At 39.5% G+C, this 18694-nt stretch overlaps 1 protein-coding gene across 2 annotated transcripts in view; it reads right to left on the bottom strand.

Moving 5' to 3' along the window:
* Positions 1 to 3453: 3453 nt before the first annotated feature.
* Pld1 (phospholipase D1) overlaps positions 3454 to 18694 on the bottom strand; it is a 117355-nt gene continuing 102114 nt past the window's right edge. For both annotated transcript variants that reach the window (XM_076866955.2, XM_076866957.2), the window contains 3 exons: positions 15602 to 15755; positions 8009 to 8126; positions 3454 to 6276 (listed from right to left, as the gene is read on the bottom strand). In XM_076866955.2, coding sequence (XP_076723070.2) covers positions 6052 to 6276; positions 8009 to 8126; positions 15602 to 15755 — 497 coding nt within the window. In that variant the 3' untranslated portion in view covers positions 3454 to 6051. The remainder of the gene's footprint in view (positions 6277 to 8008; positions 8127 to 15601; positions 15756 to 18694) is intronic.

Genomic DNA, 18694 nt, shown 5'->3' with positions numbered 1-18694 from the left:
TGGTTACTTCCACACCTGTTTCATGAGCCTGGCAGCTGAATGTAAGGCTCCAAGGTCTTGAAAGGGGGATAAAGGACAGTCAGATGGCCAAGGCTGTGTTCAGAGCGCACTGGAGCATTTCTGGCTCCCTCAGCTACAGAGCAGCAGCTGTAGAACTGTGGAATGAACTCAAATGAAGAGACGGTGGTCCACCAAGCCACTAATATTGGCTATTATTATTTTCGTTATTGGCAGTGGTAAAATTGTTCCCTGGTTCTTACTCTGGTGTCCTCAGAGAACAGTGTTAATCAGACTGCAGTCTTTGCTGTCTTCCAGGGCTTGCAATCAGCTGCATCTTATTTCAGGCTCCTTTGCACTGCCCGTTTGCTAAAATGTGAGCCCCATGGACGTAACCTGGAAACCTTCCCTGGGAGCCCCTGGGGAACCTGGTCTGCATGTTCACTGGTGCACCCTCAGCCCTGACCCTGCTCAGTGTGGGCTTGCTTAATGCCATACTGGTCTTTTAGAAGAAATTTGCTCAGTCACTACCTCCACTGTGGGAGAAAGATTTTGGAGTGCAGAACTCTGTAACCTTGCAATTGACCTTCATGGGAGTCCTCACACTGTTCTCAAGAGGATGTCAGAGGCACACATTTCTGTCTCCATCTCAGACATACAGCATATTGGCTCTAAAAACTCCACGTGCAGAAGGAGGAATCATTTTCAACCAGAGGAACACTGACGACTTCACGATTTTCATTGTTCAATTAATGAACACTGATATCTAAAAGGAAGCAGGAAAGGGACCAGGTAGAGGAAGCAGAGATTGTGAGGCAAAGAAAGGATGTGGGTATCATTCCAGCACTTCACAGAAGGAAAACTCAGGGAAACAGAATTTCTAGATTGCACAATCCTCATTCTGAATACGAACTCTCAGGCCTCTCCATCATTTATATGACACTTTAGTTACAAACATTGCCAAACATGTGTGTTTGTGAGTGCTCAGCTGGAGAGGCCTGCTGTAGCTGACCACATCTCTTTCCAGAACCAAAACCCATGTGATTTGCATTCCCGAAAGGACTTGGCGATGTTCTTGTGGTAAACACATTGTAGAATTCTGGGCCCTGGGATAGGGAGACAGACAGTCCTGCTGAGGAAGGAAATTAAATTTCTCCCAAATTGGCTGATTCGAGATGCTCTGTTTGGATATCCTCTAGAAAGATGGGCAGGCTTTTTCTTAAAGACGGTAAATATTTTAAGTTTTGTGGGGTATACAGTCAAGAAGGTACATAAGTGAGTAATGTGGCTGTGTTCCAAAACAAACTTACAAAAACAGGACACCAGACTTAATTTGCCAAACCATATGCTAAGCGAGAGGCTAGGGTGCCAGTTCTCTCTGCAATATATGGATATTCTGAATGGATATCCACCACTTAGTATTTACTTTTTATGTCCCAGTGAGTGTGCTCCTCTGACTGCAATACTTTGATATGAATTTTTAAAGTGGAGAGTATGAGTACTTTTGATTCCATCCAATTTATGAGAATAATCCAAGTGAAATATACAGTAGATGATGTTGTATTTCCTAGAGTCAAGCAGGGTTATGATGACATTCATTTAATGCACTTGTTTAGAATAAAATGAAGAAATACTGTTGCTTGGGAATAGGGAAAGTTAGGTAAGGCCATTTTTTGTGTTTGAACTTTAAAACTTTAAAATAATTATTGCAATAAATTCTTCATTATTCAATATTTGATTACTTCTTAACTTAAAAATCATAAATGGTAGGAAGGAGAAATTAAAAAACCTATGAAACTTAGTCATGTATGTTTTAGTAGTGGAGATTGAACCCAGCCCAGGGGGGCTCTATCATTGAGTCTTTTTGTTTTGTTTTGTTTTTTGAGACAGAGTCTTGCTAAATTATCTAGGCTGGCCTCAAACTTGCAATTCTCCCACCTCAACCTCTCAAGTTGCTGAGATTATAGGTTTATGCCCCCATGTCCAGCTAGGCCACACAATTTTTTTATTTCTTTAATTCATCTTTCCAATTTCAAGTGAAGGTCAGGAATATCTCAAATGTGAATTTTTAAATTGCCATTAGTAATTGCCTTATATACTTGTCCATCTTTAAAAAGTCAACAAATCCATTGACTTTTTTCTTCTACATTTATTTTATGGATAGATGCTGATGGATTCCTTTTTTTGGGAAATTTTTAGATTCAAGAACTTTTTTTAAGGCCTGGGTAAACTTGTTTTAGATCTCAAAACTGCCAGAGTAATTGACCTGAGAATCTTCTAAGGACATGGAAATATATTCCTAGACACACTTATAAAATCCTTTCGTTTTTACTCATTTTATACAAGAGAGGCAGAGAGGGATGAGGCCTACAAACGATGTATAAGATCAGGAAAGCTAAAAAGAATGGTGACCTGCATTAAAAACAAAAAAAATTTGGCAGTTGGCACTTATGAGTTTAACCTGAGATTTATTGCAGAGGCTTGTCATAGACTGAACATTTGTATTCCCCCTCAGATGAGTTTGTTGAAGCACTGGTTCCAAGGTGATCATGCCTGGAGAGGGGACCGCTGGGAGCCAGTTACTCAGATGAAGCCCTGAGGGTGGGGCCCTGAAAATGGATTAGTGGCCTTACAAGAAAAGACACTGAAGAGCTTGTTGGCCTCCCTTGCTCAAAGAAGGCGACATGTCCACCTTCCACAGCCAGGAAAAGAGCCTTGCTAGAAAGTAACCATTTCAGAACCCTGATCTCAGACTTTCTGCCTGTAGAAGTAGGAAAAAAAATTAGTATCTGTCACTGAAGTCACTCAGCCTGTGGCATTTCATTATGGCAGCCTGTGCTAAGGCCAGGCCTAATTTTATTGTGTTTTTTCCTTCTTGTTTTCTAAAATCGCTTTTACATAATAAGGAGGTGCTATGATTAGAGACAGAAGTTGAAGGAGTAAGAAATAAGGGGTATAGGTTCTTTATTATATATACATAAAATCTACTCTCCCCAGTCTCACATTTGCAAAATGTCCTCCCAGCTTGCTATTGTTGTCTAAAAGACTAATTTATTATATAACGCACCAAGTTCTTATGTAAGGAACGAACTGTCCATTTTTTGAGTAGCTGCAAAGATGCTTTGAAAATAAATATTTTGGTTTTACAGTATGCTACTCAGTTACCTAATGATCAGCTCTCCACACCCCTTGGGAATACACTATGGCTCAGAATTAAAAACAATCCACTGGAAGGTGAGTCCTAACTGGACCTTGATTGAGAACGATTGTCTGCCCTAGACTTGCCACGTGAAGGGTTCCCTCCAATGATTATGCTTGGCCCATCTGAACAGCTTCAATGGGCATTACCCCTCTCCACCTTTCATTTCTTATAAAAATAGATGTTTTTTCTTCTCAAAAGCAGAAAAAAAAAAATCACAGAGATTAGCAGAGTGTCAGGTATGGCATTTATAGGCATTTCAAAAGAGTATAGTCAATTTGAAATGTTGAACAGAATCATCATAGCTTTTCAAGGCTTTAAATTATTTACACTTTAAAGTTTTTATCAGACATTGCAATGTTAAATTATCTGAACTTCTAGCAATTAGTTATGGTGTCAGAGAATGACAGGTAATTAGTTCATACAGTACATCTCATGCCCACATTCCATGTATTCTTGGTAGAATGTTGCACTATGTAAACGGCTACTGCAAAAGAGGCAATTATTGCACTGAATTTTCCATATGATCCCTCCGTGGAAATCTTGTTGCCTCTTCCCAGACCTGCATCTTGCCTTTGAGTAGATGCACAGAAACCAGCAGTGATTTCTTGCCCAAGATGCAGTAATTTTCTTCATCTCATAGCTTTCTCCTTTACCTCATTTTTTTTTCAATCCACAAACATTGATTGACATCTTCTATAAGCCAGGCACTGTCCAGGCTCTGGGAACACAGTATGACCAACATACAGTGAAGTCCCTGCCCTGTGGAGCTTCCATTCTAGTAGGTGAAGATAAACACATGAACACGTAATGTTACAACGTTTAAAATAGCTTAAGGCTATACCATCTGAAAGCTATTTATTACATGTTGTTATTTTTGGGTATTGGATGAAGTGAAGAGAGGCCAAGAACAGAATGTAGTTCCAGCATGTATATATTGGGTGGGTTTAAGCCAGTCCTTCATTCAGTCTGAGCCTCAGTTTCCTCATCTAGAAAATAGGGAGCATTTGAATTAAATGGCTTATTAAGGAAAACGGACCTTTCAGAGCCCTTCCGTTTTCTATGGTTTTATGAGAACATCTTGTACAAAATCAAGAGCCAGTTTGTTGACTGTTCTAAAGTTTAAAAAATATTTAAGATTAAATACAAGAAATTCTTAGGTATTCTACATACACTCAATACTTCTTCCAGCAATATGTCTTATTTACAATGGCTATAGAATGAAGTCCTTTTACCATCTTTTGCTATGAGAAATAAGTTATTTATTCATAAAAACATTTAATTCCATTGTTGGTCACAAAATCCCACCTTACTTGGGAAATGATCTCTAGCTGTGAAATCCTGTCTTGGGTGTGACCCTCTCTCCTACTAAGCTATATCACTGACTTTGTGGTCCTGTGTAATATTTTTGACTGGAATATTAGCACACGAAAACAGGAACTGGGTGCTTAGTTTGAAGAGCAACCCAAAGGAGGTTCTGTCCTGGCAACCCACTGATGTATGTAATGGCCGCACCTATACAATGTTCCATGGTCACAGGCCTCTTGGGAACCTATCTTAGCTCTTGGGGCTGTCAGAGTAGTTCTGCCTAGAAAAATTAGAGCTTTGGTCTACCAAAGGGTACAATGCCATCTGAAAGGGGACATGGGTTTCCAGAACAATTCACAGACTAGGACAATGTGAATTAGAAAGTATCATAACTTTTTCAGAAGACCTGGTGGAATGTTAATGTACATTTAATAATGCAAGCAACGAAGCACATATTTTATCATCAATTATTTTTTTTTCTTAAGGAAGATAGCATACTGGGAGAGTTTAATGTCAAATAAGGTGAGCTTCCTACTTATTAACTTGGTAGGAGTTATGAAGCCTGTGATTCTCTTGAAAGACAAATTGCATTCACTGGTTTAATTATGAAACAGAGAAATTCAAATTTCAATCAATCCAGTGGCTAAAGATGACAGGAAATTTTTTTACAGGACTTTAAGGGGATCTTCTTTTCTTATCTGGATCCGATTCCCACTGACATCTTGGAGGTTCTGAAGGCTGTGTGCTCTTTTATCTGGTTGCTGTGTAATCGAATATCCTACATGTTTTCAAATTTGATCAGGTGGGTTCTATCACAAGGACACATCTTTGTTAAATCTTTCCTTCAATATTGGAATTTAATTCCTTCCCGCTGTTCTGCGATGTCAAGATATATCGTCAATGCTATCAGAAGTACCTGACACAGGCTGCTGTGTAGACTGAAGTCTGTTCTGTCCCTACAGTGACTGAAAAGGAATAATGACTGTATCCTGGGTTGGATGCTACTACTTCAGGACCAGATGGGCAAGGGCATCCCACATAACCTTGAAGAATTTTGAAACAGCTCCCTAATACCTTCTAGTAATAAACGATATCTCACACAGTGCTGTACAGACTACAAGATGAGGGCAGGTCCCACAGATACTGGATATATACAAAGGAAGATCAGAGAGAAAAGGGCAAATATATGGCAAACTTCATCACAGTTACAGTTACGGTTACAGGTAAATTCTTGTTAGCAAAGGAAACGGATTGGGGTATACATTATGGAATTCCTGTATGTGTTTTAAGTTGTCGAGTGCATGCTACCTACGAGAGAGTAGCCTCCGCTCATGAGGATGGACAGGAGGACCGACAAAGCCTTGCTGATGTTCAGTGTCCTTACATCAGTTCGATCGTGACCCCTCCCGGCCATTCCAAAGGGTCCACGTGTTGCACACAAAAGTGCATCAGGCCTGGCTGGGCTGTGGCTGTGAGGTCCCCATGAAGTCACTGTATGCAGTGTGGTTTTCAGGGTGGAAGTCCTTGGCTGCAAATGAGTACATCTCTTAAGTCCACACCTCCATGGGCACTATGGCTTCTTTGGTTCCAACAGACGGCAGTAGGCTCTCTTCAGACAAGAAATAGAAGGGGAACTGCACCAAGAACCCACGGATCTTCTTCAGTTCTTCCTCAGCTCGAATGGGATCTTCCTTTGCTAATATGGGCTTGGTTATAAAGTCTCTTAGCTGAATTAAATTGTGTACTTCATCATTGGGAAGACACCGGAACACCTGAATAAAACACAGATTGTAAACATAGTATAGTTTTCAAAGAAAGATACACATTCCAACAGGCAAATTCTTTGTTTTATAAAACATGTTTCTTTCTTTTTCTTTTTTTTTTTGTACTGGGGCTTGAATCTAGGGGTACTCTACCATTGAGCTATATCTCCAGCCCTTTCTTATTTATTTTTTAGAGACAGGGTCTCATTGCATTGCTTAGGGCCTTGCTAAATTGCTGAACTTAATGGCTTTGAACTCATAATCCTTCTGCTTCAGCCTTCCGAGCTGCAGGGATTGCAGGTGTGTACCACGGCGCCCGGCTGAAACACATACGTTTTATGTCAAAGCACAGACTTAAGATTTGCTCTTTGCCACAGAGCAACTGCTACACTTGCTCCAATTAAGAAAGCCATAGCTAGATCCTTATCACTCATCTATACCGGTCGTTAATCACAGGATAAAGTCAAGCTAGTGGTGAGGAACTGCACTGATGTCACCCCATGTGGAGGTTAATTTTTTGGATAATAATCATCCCTGAATTTCACTGGCGGTTCTGGCCTAAGAGGAAAGTTGCATTATTATATTTTCTCTAGCTTTACATTTTGAAAGATATCCTTACCTTTACTTAATGTTATCAGTTGCTAACATGTAACACTTTGCTGACTAAAAATGAGTTTCAGGCATCATAACCTCTTATTCCTGTATATTTCTTAAGCATAAGGTCATATGCCTGTGTAACCACAGTACCATTCTCACACCAAAGAAAATGAATTCCATAATGTCATTTAAGATAGGTCCATATTCAGATTAATCATAGTGTTCCCCAAAGGTCTTTTATCACTGTTTTCTCCCCAATCCAGGGGCCAAAAAAGACTGTGCCTTCCATTTGTAAAATCATCTCCTTCCCAGCTTCTCATAGATGTCTGAGGAATTTCAGCTTGAATATTTTCCATGACTGGAAGCTGGCTACTTCACAGGTAATCTGTTCCATTATCAGACAATGCTTATTTTTTTTGTAAAATCTTTACCATAACTGATGGATAAAACTTGCCAGGAGATGCATTTGCTATGCATCCAATGGAGCTGGGTAGAAAACACTTTTCTGAAAATTAGAGCAGTCCAACAAAAGACATCTCTTAGGTCCACACCTCCATGGGCACTATGGCTTCTTCTTCTTAAACCACAATTTAATTATTAAAAATAAAGCAAAACACAACAACACTTCATCATCAGGATGGCTACTATTTATTATGCATAGTGTGCTAAATACATTTAAGAGAAAATTTTTTATCCACATAACTATTCTGATGAATATCCCTCCCAATTTATAGGAAGGAAAGGAAGGCCAAGAAAGCTATGTCACTCTATAGAAGTTATATCCCCAGCCCCTGGGTGAGCTGGGTTGAACCCACGTCTGACTCATTTGGGGATCCCATTTGCCCCTCTTCTCTTCACATTCAAGGACTGGGTAACCATGCATCAAGGATGCTCATAATGAGATTTCTGCATCAAATGAGAGGACAGGATGCCACTGAAGTCGCTTCTGAACTATCATCCCTGATGCTTTTTGATCTTTGCTTTTCAACGTTCACAAAGAAGTATTTTTATAACCTGGAGGTATGTGGTTCTTTTTAAACTCCTTAAGAATATTCTGTATCAATAAAATGCAGAAATAATGATGCTTTTTCTGTGATGAGAGTCAGTGGAAAAAAGGGCAGGGAGAGACACAGATCAAGTTTACCTTATCATAAATTGTAGCATTTCGAGCTGCCGTTGAAACCCACACCTCCTTGAAGAACTTGTCACTCACTGGATCCTGAATATCCTCGCTTGGGTCAGAAAGATAGCCAAGGACAACCCTGAAATACAAGTGCCTCCAAATTGAGTTAACTGGGATGAAGAAGTTTGTTGCCTGCATTGTCACCGATGGTAACAGATCCTCAATCGTAGGAGTCAAATTGTCTTGTGTATATTTTTGGTAATCAAAGGAAGCCATTAAAAGTAAATACATATTCTGTTTATATTTATTTATCTCTTTGTCTCCTTAGTGGCAAAACAAAACAAACATAATAAAACAAAAAACTAAGTTTCTCTGATGCTTAAATGTTTGAACTGTTGAGATAGAAAGACCTCAATTTTGTTTTAAGAGCATCCTTGTCATTTGGCTTCTGGTGGCCAGAACTTTGGAAGATAGGATTAGTGCTCAAATGTGTGCCAGAAAATGTGCTAAGCCCTTTCTAAGAACTATCTCATTAAACCCTTAAGAACTCTATGCAAAACAACTTTTATTATCTTCATTTTCGAGATAAATTCACAGAGATTAAAAAACTTGTTTCAAATCAAACAACTGTTAAGTGGTAAAGCTAGGACTTCAACCAGGGCCACAGACTCCCAAACCTGTGCTCTTAACCTTGACATGTCTGCCTCCCTTCCCTACCTCACCCTTTCTTTCTTCCCTCCCCCCTTCCCTTCCTTCAGGCACAGGATTATGCTTAACTCTTGGGTACATAAATGAATAAGAAAAACAGAAAGTCCTTTTGGGTAGTTAAATTTGGTGGTTGAGACAAAAACTGAAGAAATAATCATCCCGAAAGGAATTAATTATAATCATCATAGATAAAGGGTATCTTTTTTTTTTTAAATATGTTTTTAGCTGTTGATGGACCTTTATTTATTTACATGCAGTGCTGAAGATCAAACCCATTACCTCACACATGCTAGGCTACCACTGAGCCACAACCCCAGCCCACAGGGTATCTTGAAGCCCATGAGATGGGTGTGGTCAGGGAGATTTGTCCTTCCCTGACTCTATCTACCATGGTTTAAGATTCAGTACAAGATCAACTCTATACAACTTTTGAAAGCTTCTGGGTCTCCTATCTCCTAGTTAACCCTGGGAAAATTCAACATTATTCCATGATTCCCTACTGTACTTCACATATGCTTTGTATTTTTCAGAGCACCTGCCATATTTTAACAGGCCCATCTCACATTTCTGGAATGCCAATTCTTTGAGAGACCGCGACCTGGCTACTGTCATTTCCTCAGAGTACCTGGTATAAAATAAGTCACACACTAGATGTTGTCTGAATTGATTGTGAACAGGAGACTAGAAATAGCAAGGGATCATTAAGCAAAGCAAGACTGGTTTCAGAGGTCAGATTTGAAAATTATAATAACTCTTGTTCATACAGAAGACAGTTGGATTCCGAAGCACTTCTGCCTTTATTCTGAGGGGGAGATGGGCAAGGTGATTTCCATTCTGTAGATTGGAAACTAAAGTTTGGGGATATACTAGTAATTGAGCAAAAGTGCAAACTGAGTTCAAAGCCCTCTGTCACATGCCCTGTTGGTTCAAAGAACACCAAGAAGGCCTGTGGTGACTGGAAAGAGCAATGGGAAAACAGGCCATAAGTGAAATGGAGACCCACTGTAGACCTCAGACAGAGAGGTAACGGGGTCAGACTCACATACTAAAATACAGCTGCTGGACTAAGAATAGACTGGAGGACAGGTGGATAAGGGTTGAAAACAGAGAGACCAGTTAGGAGCCAGTGCAGGAAGCTGGGTGAGGTATGACTGTGGCTCTGGCCCGGATGGTAGTGGAATGAAGCAAGAGCCAACAAGTTTTCTTGATAGCAGCTAGAGGGTGTGAGGCATCAAGAATGATTGAAAGGTTTTGGTCTCAACCAACTAGAAAGGTGTAGCTGCCATTAGCAAAGATGGGGAATTATGTGGGTGTGTACAGTTGCTGAAAGAAGACAGGGAATTCCATTCTGGGCCTATTAAGGCATTTTTTTAAACATCCAGGTGATTCTGCTCTGTAGGCAGCTGGAAAAACGGATCTGGAGTTTGGAAGAGAAGGCTTGGCCAGAGATTTGGATCTGAGAATTGCCCTGATTTATATGCTCATCACACCATATGTTTTTTATAGAGCTCTCTGGAGTAGTATAAACAGAGAAGAGGAGCTGGAGTACCCCAACAGGAAGGGAGGGAATCAACCTGCAAGGCTGGGAAAAGCCAGTCCTATAACCACTCAGAAAAGAAGGCCAAGAAGAACTGAGTTTAATTCACACAAAAAATTGACCACTGGGTTAGATAATGCAGACATTGTGAGACTCTTATCCTTTTTGTATTTAAATAATGCAGATTTATATCATCATTTTTAATGGCTCTTGTTTCCCAGAATGTGAAATTTATGTAACCAATTATTTTATTACAGACATTTGCATGGTTTCCACTATTTCATCATTATGAACAATGCTACAATGAACATAATTTATTCATCACATATAGTACTTTGTGAATTTTTATGACTGTTTCATTAGGAGTAATACTAGAATTAAAATTCCTGGGTCAAAGAATATGCAAAATTATTCCAAAAAAGGCTGTACCAAACCACATCGTCTTCACATGTATTTCTCTCCAGTCACTTCCAACATCACTGGCTTACAAAAAAACTCTAGTCAATTTTATAGGGATAAATTAAGGCAATCCATAGGGGCTGGGGTTGTGGCTCAGTGTGTGAGGTACTGGGTTCGATTCTCATGCACCACATATAAAAATAAATAAAATAAATAAAGATCCATTGGCAAAGTAAAAAAAAGTTTTAAAAAGGCAACCATTTTAGTTTTAGTCTGTGCCTTTTTCGCTATATAAAAATTCTTTAAAATAAAAGGAGTTATCATCATGGGCTCACTAGCATTCTTGAGTTATATAACCTCAAAAACCACATTTCCACTTCAAATAATGCCTCCTTCATGGAAATAACTTTAAAAGAAATATTTAAGAAATGATTCTTACACATACATGCTGGCTCCTAATTGAGAACCAAAGCAAAATTTCATTGCACCAAATCTAAAGGACAGTACAGGTTGTGACAATAGCCAATTACAATACCTTTGATTTGGGACAAGTCTAAGGAGCTGAAAACTGAGCAGGGAGTATTTCTGTGATGTTGCTTTTAAATTAGAACAAGAGGGGAGACAATAAGTCTACCAGGTTTTCTTACCAGGTTAAGAACTTGATTGCAGAAAAACTATTTAAAATAAGCCTGCAACAGTCACTATTGAGCAAAAAATTACTTTTCCCTGTTGGCATTTAAATTACAAGAAGATTATGTTAAAATGCACCGTAAAAATAATACCAAGTCAAGTATTCCTGGAATTCTTTTGAGGACTGAAGTTTCTAGAGAAAATGACTTTGATTTTATGTTAATATGTATAATGGCCTTATTTAATTTTAATTGCTTATGCATCACAAGAAATAATAAGGTGGAGAAACTGCGAGTTATCTGTGTTCCTCCCTTTCCTCATGTCTATCACTTTAAATGATTCTGAGCTATACTTGTGTGGATAATAGTTTCTGTTGAATGATGGTTTTATCTGTAAAGTTTGGATAATTTTCTGGGACGTAATGAACTGTTCGGCTCACAGTTGTGACATTCAGTGCAGTACCCTGATGGTTGATTCTGTCTCTATTTAGAATTGATTTCACATTGAAATGTGTCTCTCAATTTCTATTCAAAAACAGCCCAGATGGAAAATGGATTGAAGCTGCGTTTTTTTCAAGTGAGAAAATGGCTGTGCTCTAGGCCACAATATTTATCTTTGGGAACATTTCCTAATAAAGACAGGCTAAAATTGACACAAGGTTGCTGTGGTGCTTTTTAATATAGTATCTGTGTTTGTCATTGGGAAAGTGGAAATAATTGTTCAAGAACAACTGCCTCTTTAAGACAGTGTGAAAACTGCCAAGAAAAATAAAGTGCCTAGAAATAATAAATAATAAAGGATCCAAATAAAAGGAAAAAAATTGAGTGATTTACCAAAGAACAACTTCCACATAACGAAAAACCTAAAGCTTTACTGAAGAACAAAACAAATAAACAAAAATTGGAATAAATTGAAGTCCATTATTTGTTCTTCAATTGGATGACTCAATATTATAAAGATGTCAACTCTTTTTATATTGATCTATAAATCTGCTATAATCCAAATTTTTAAAAAATACTAATAAGGACTTGAAAGGTCTGAAGTTCATGTGGGAGAATGGTATTGAAGAATAGCCAAGGGGTTGGGGTTGTGGCTCAGCGGTAGAGCGCTCACCTAGTGCTCACCCAGGCACTGGGTTCGATTCTTAGTATCGCATAAAAGTAAATAAACAAAATAAAGGTATTGTGTCCAACTACAACTGAAAAAAAAAAAAAAAAAAAAGAATAGCCAAGAGCTGGGGGTGTAGCTCCATGGTAGAGCACATCGTAGCATCGTAGGCCATGTGTGAAGCCCCTGGGTTTGATCCACAGCACTGCAAACAGAAGAAGGGAGAAAGGGAGGGAGAGAAGGAGAAAGAAAATAGCCAAAATCATTCTGGAAAAGAATCCTAGTAGGAGAAAGTGGTATGGAAAGAAAGAGGATTCAAATGCATGGACACAATAATGAAAATGGTGTCACACTGGCATGCATATAAACAGCTTCTCAACATAACCAAAGATAAAGTGAATGTAAGTCAGAATATATGGCACAGGTCATTCTTGAAAGGTTAAAGGGTACTATTACACATGACACAGTTCTTGATCAGTTGGTTAGTTTGGAGGGAAAAAAGCTAAAGCCCTGAATAATTTTTTTAAAGATATTTTAGTTGTAGATGGACACAATATCTTTATTTTATTTTTATGTGGTGCTGAAGATAGAACCCAGGGCCTTGCATGTGCTGGGCAAATGGTCTACTGCTGAGCCACAACCTCAGCCCAATATCCATTTTTTTAAAATATTATAATAAACTACATGTTAAATGTTAAAGGTAAAAGTCAAATACTAGAAAAACATATAAGTAAATATTTGATCTTGGGCTGGGGAAACAAGTCTAAGCATAGAGAAAAAGGGGGAAAATTAGAAATACCTGATAGATTTGGTTAATAATATTTTGGAAATTTCCCCAATATTGTGTTAAATAGGATTCAAAGGCAATTGATCAATCGTATTTACAAGATATGTGACAAAGGAATTAGCATCCTATATATTTAAAGTTCTTATAAGTCATTAAAAGAAACTTGAATATAGTGGAAAGGACATGAATAGGCTAGGCAATTCACAAAGAACAATTACCATGACTAAAACACATTATTAAAAAAATCCTAAAAAATGCAAATTAAAAGAATAAAATTCCATTTGAAATCCAACAAATTGGCAAAGATTAACTGAAATAATAGGATGCAGTAAAAATAGAATAAGCCTTTTAAAACACTGCTCATGAAATAAAAAGAAATTACAGGGCAAAGGAAGCTTCCATAGTCGAAAGAAGGTGAACACGGCAGAATCTGAAAGCATCTCCACGTCTTTATATCAGCAAACAATCAGTGCATATGAATATAGAAACATCACATGGTAGCCCTAAATATGTATAATATTATGTGTCAATTAAAAAATAAATTTAAAACCTTGTTAGCCCTGGGCAGTGGCATTAAAAGCAAATTTAATTTTCTTTTTTTTAAAATAATATTTATTTTTCAGTTTTTGGTGGACACAGCATCTTTATTTATTTGTATGTGGTGCTGAGGATCGAACCCAGCACTGCGCACATGCCAGGAGAGCGCATTACCGCTTGAGCCACATCCCCAGCCCACAAATTTAATTTTCTTATTGGTTTTCTGCATTTGTCAAAATTCTACAATAAAAACATGTTGTAGATCAGAATTCTTTATAAATTTTATAATATAGAACCAGTATATATTATAAAATTTTTAAAGAATCCTAGCACTTTGTAACTTAAGTTCTCATGGGACTGAAAAAAAATAGGATGTACATTTTCAGCTTAAAAAAGGCAATATTTGTTTCCTTATCCATTTTGCACTAGGCAAAATCAGTGGGCTGATTAGCAGGGTATTAATTTTAAATTCTCCCCTGCAAAACAAAACAAATGAAGATTAGCATTTCACTGAAATGTCAATGGTTTGGAAAAAAATCTTATCTGTAAAACCATTCCTCACAAAGGCAATAAATACAGCAATAAAATTTGTTAAAAGGTATTGACAGTCAGATTTTCAGGTATGGTTTTACTGAGCTTCTGGAGCAAAAGGAGTGTCTCTGGAATCCACATGCTTAAATCTGCTGCCAGTAGGCCCTGGCATACTCCTTTAGCAATTTTTACTGGATCCTCCTATTACTGAACTATTTTCATTTTTTAAAATGAACTGACTTTTTAACAACTTACACAGGCCACAAGATGGTTGGACCTGGCCTGGCCCTAAGTCAATGACATATTAAAATGCTGGTATGTTCTGTTACATTTGTTACTCTGAGAAAACAGAGTCTGGACTGGGAGGAATTAGGGAAATGGCCAGCTCATTTGCAAGGAGTGACATCCTCATTATGGCCTCTCTGCAAGTGAGCTTCCAAAATGTACCATTAACATGAGAAGGATTAAAACATGGAGCTGCAGCGCAATGCCCTTCCCCAAATAGCATAAAGCACGACCCCTAACTATGTCAGGGACACTTCCTGCATCTCACTGTAGACGCCCTATTGAAATGGCAACATGACAAGGATAGTTCTATAAACATATATCTGTGGACGCCCTGAAGAGGCCTGGAGTGCGAGAGGGTCAAAATGTCCCACAGCCAGCAGGGAGATGGGTGTGTTTGCAAGGGTCTCATTTGCTCTTTGATTGTGAGATGAGAAACCACTGGACAGGAGTGAGCAGAGGAGTGACGTGATCAAGAAGGTGCTGCGGAGAATAGATGACGAGAGCTGATGGCAGTTAGAACCCAGCCCTCCAGATTTCTCAACAGGGTCACACAGCCCTTGCTTCCTAGCCCAGGGTTCGCTCCACTTGACCACGTATTTCTTTGAAACTCACATCTTCTTGTCAAAGGCCAGGCAGCTTCCATATCTGAAGTCATTATAAACCTGAGAATTGCTGTTTCCATATTTAAATCTGACACCAGTGATCACTGGCATACTCCTTTAGTAGTTTTTACTACACTCTTGCACGACTGAGCTATTTTGATTTTTTAAAAATGAAATGACTTTTAAAAAACTTAAATAGGCACAAGATGATTTGGAATGTCCTTTCCTTAAATCAATTCATATATTTTAAATGCTAATATGTTCTATGAAATATACAAATAATAAATACCATTGCAGTCAGAAACATCCGTGGACTGTGTCAAGTTGTTTTGCCTACTGGTGTACGCGTCCTGTATTCTGGGAGGCACTGTTTTAAACAAAGGAGAATCAGGCAAGACCTGTGTGCTGTGGTCAAGGGGTCAGCCTGGGCCCAGTGCCTGTGGCTGAGAGCCTACGTAAGAGAGTGAACATGGCTGTGGAGAACCCACCTGAAGCACTGGAGCCGAAGTCCTTGGGCGAACCGGCCAGCTTGGTACTCCTTTCCATCCATTACCGAAGGGACCGTCTCTGTGTCCTGCACAATGACAGCCATTTCACTGTCACGCTTCCCCAGCATGCTTCTGTCGTTTATGTTAGCGGAGCCTAGAGGAGACACACTGAAGCTGAGCAACCTCCTGTGGTGGGCCCTGCTGGTTGCCTCCTCACTCAATTTTTCCTGGCCAATAAAACCCAAATTTTGTATTTTGGGGCCCAAACCACAAGGAAATCTCATTCAGTCTAATCAGTCGTGGTAATTTCATTATTTCTGCCAGTGACTGGTTACAAATTGGCCCTTGGTGTGGTTCTAGCCAATGCAACATGGAGAGAAGTCTTCCAGGGGCTTCCAACAAGGTCTTTTTCCTTAGTCAGAAAAAACAAAAGAAATGGATGCTGTCTTTTCCAGGCTTTAGGTATTTGACTTGAAAGGCTGGGTGAGGACATGACCCTGGGAACTGCTGCAGCCACTGACAACCACAAGTGGACAGACACACTGAGGATGGAGAGCAGAAAGACTCTGGATCTTTAGGTCACTGGGCTAGCCAAAGCTAGAACTTTCTAACCTTCTGTTCTTTGAAGTAATACATTTTCCTTACTGTTCCACACACTGCTAGTTTTCTACCTCTGTCTCAAAGGATTACAATTGATACAATCATGAATCACTTCAAGAAAACAAGGCATGCCTATCAGTTCAGCACAGAGGATTGCAGAGTTAATCAGAGTCTGGTTAAGGTTGTGGCTCAGCGGTAGAGCGCTCGTCTACCATGCGTGAGGCACTGGGCTCGATCCTCAGCACCACACAAAAATAAATAAAATGAAGGTATTGTGTCCAATTACAACTAAAAAATACATACATAAAAAAAAAAAAAGAAAAAAGAAAAAAGAATCAGAGTCTGAAGACTTTAACTCAGTCACCTAACGAGGAATGTGAAAGCCCTGGAGCCACCTCCATAATCACCAGAGCCTAATCTCAGAGCCAGGTTGTCACTGGTGGCTTTGGACTTTCCACTCTTGCCTCACTCCTGTGGCCTGCTGACATCCTCCCTATCAACTTCCCTCCATTCTATTTTTAAATCCTGAGGAGCTGAGAATGTTGACTTTCAAATGTGAAGGGCAAATCTTTTCATATTCGTTCAACCTGAGCTTTCCACAGTCCTCCGATGTGCATTCAGAAACCCCAGCACGTTTTCTGCATTCGTCGCTGCAGATTCACGCTTTGGAATCCTTGATGTGTCCTACCAGCTACAAAGGGGCCCTAATTTTTTTTTTCTCTTTGTTCCTCTTGTCCTGGCTGCAGCACTCGATAGCTTCTGCAGACATAGAGCAGAAGGGTTGGGCTGAACAGGCGCACTGGCTGCCCCCTGTGACTGGAACCCCAGAGCAGTAAGGTGACAGTTGCCCTGCCTCCATTCCCACTGGTGGGACTGTGCATCAGAGAAAGCTGCCCTTTCCTCAAGAGGCTTACCCATCACACATCGGAGTAGCATCACATAATCAATATACAAACCTACAATGACTGTGGATATGAATGGTACCCCATGGGTGCCCTGGGTCAAAGAAATAAGCACCCCATACAAATGGGGGTTCTGTTAGAGTGCCGTGAAGTGGGAACCTTTGAAACATTTTGATGTGTAAGCAACACATTTTGCTTTATACACACACTTACATTTTCTTTAAGCTGTAAAATCAGCAGGCATATCTTCAGGCTTGACAGTCAGCCAGCATTAATTGGGCAAGTCATTTAATCTTTCTCAGCTTAAATTTGATCTTTCATAAATTGAGATAATATCGACCTTGTAGGGTTGTGGTGGGAATTAAGTAAGACCACGTGAAAGCACCTGCTGATTCATGAGCTGCTCTATGAATGTTAATTATTATTGGCATTATTATCAGATACTTGTTAACCCTAGAATATCAGCACCACAGCACATTGCTGTGGGAAGGCAGAATTTGCTAGAATGAGCATTGGTATCAAAGAAGCCTCCTCTCTGGCTTATTCACACCCACCGCTGGTGTATGTTACCAAGGACACTAAGAATAAAGTTCTTGTGATGTTATTGCTTTAGGATTTCATTATTCCCTGCCCTGGGCAGAGGCCACTCTGGGGCTGGGGCTGATGGTGAGACATTGCTACTCTGTTCCCTGTCAGGAAAACTGGGATGTGAGCCAGCTTGGAAAATCTCCTCCATACCATGTATGTATCTGCACATGCACACACACACACATACACACACATACACACACATACACACACAGTAAGGCCAGTCCCTAACCCCCTCCTCTTACAGTGGCCCCCACGTTCCCTGGGGTAGGAATGCATTCCTGGCATTCTGAGCTGGAATTCTTAGAGACAGGGTTTGGTCTTGTATTTCAAGGGCTGATCTGCAGTGACTCTGAACACTGACTCTCAGCTATATTAGGTAAGTGATAGGGCTAGTAGTATGAAGAAAAAGATTGAAAAAAAAAATTAGATGAACTTAATAAATGTGATATTGATAGATGTAAATGCTACCTCTAGTCTGCAGTAAAATCTTTCTGGATGCTGAAAATCAAATTCAAAACAGGAAAGAGAGTACTCAGGCATCTTCTCATTTCCATAAAACATATGAGGAAAAAGACAGAACAAGGGACCAGAAGGATGTGTACTGAGTCATTAATAGCAGTGGGTCCCTTTTAAGGAAGAGAAAGGGACATTTCAGGGACTTTTGACCTCTTACTCTACCCATACTCTCAGATTTGAATTGTTCACAACAAATATGCTTTGCATTCCTGTATTACTATCTTTTTTTTTTTTGAGAAGGGTTTCACTATGTTGCCCAGGTTGGCCTTGAACTTGTGATCTCCTGCCTTAGTTTCCTAAGTTGCTGGGATCACAGGTATACTCAGCTCACATATTACTTTTTATTTAATACAATTTTTTAGTTGTAGTTGGACACGATACTTTTATTTTGTTTATTTATTTTTATGTGGTGCTGAGGCTCTAACCCAGTGCCTCACATGTGCTAGGCGAGCGCTCTACTGCTGAGCCACAACCCCAGCGCACG

This window comes from Callospermophilus lateralis, chromosome 10, assembly GCF_048772815.1.
Source record: "Callospermophilus lateralis isolate mCalLat2 chromosome 10, mCalLat2.hap1, whole genome shotgun sequence".
NCBI lineage: Eukaryota > Metazoa > Chordata > Mammalia > Rodentia > Sciuridae > Callospermophilus > Callospermophilus lateralis.
Note: the sequence above shows the minus strand (reverse complement) of the source record. Positions and strands in the feature narration are given on the sequence as shown.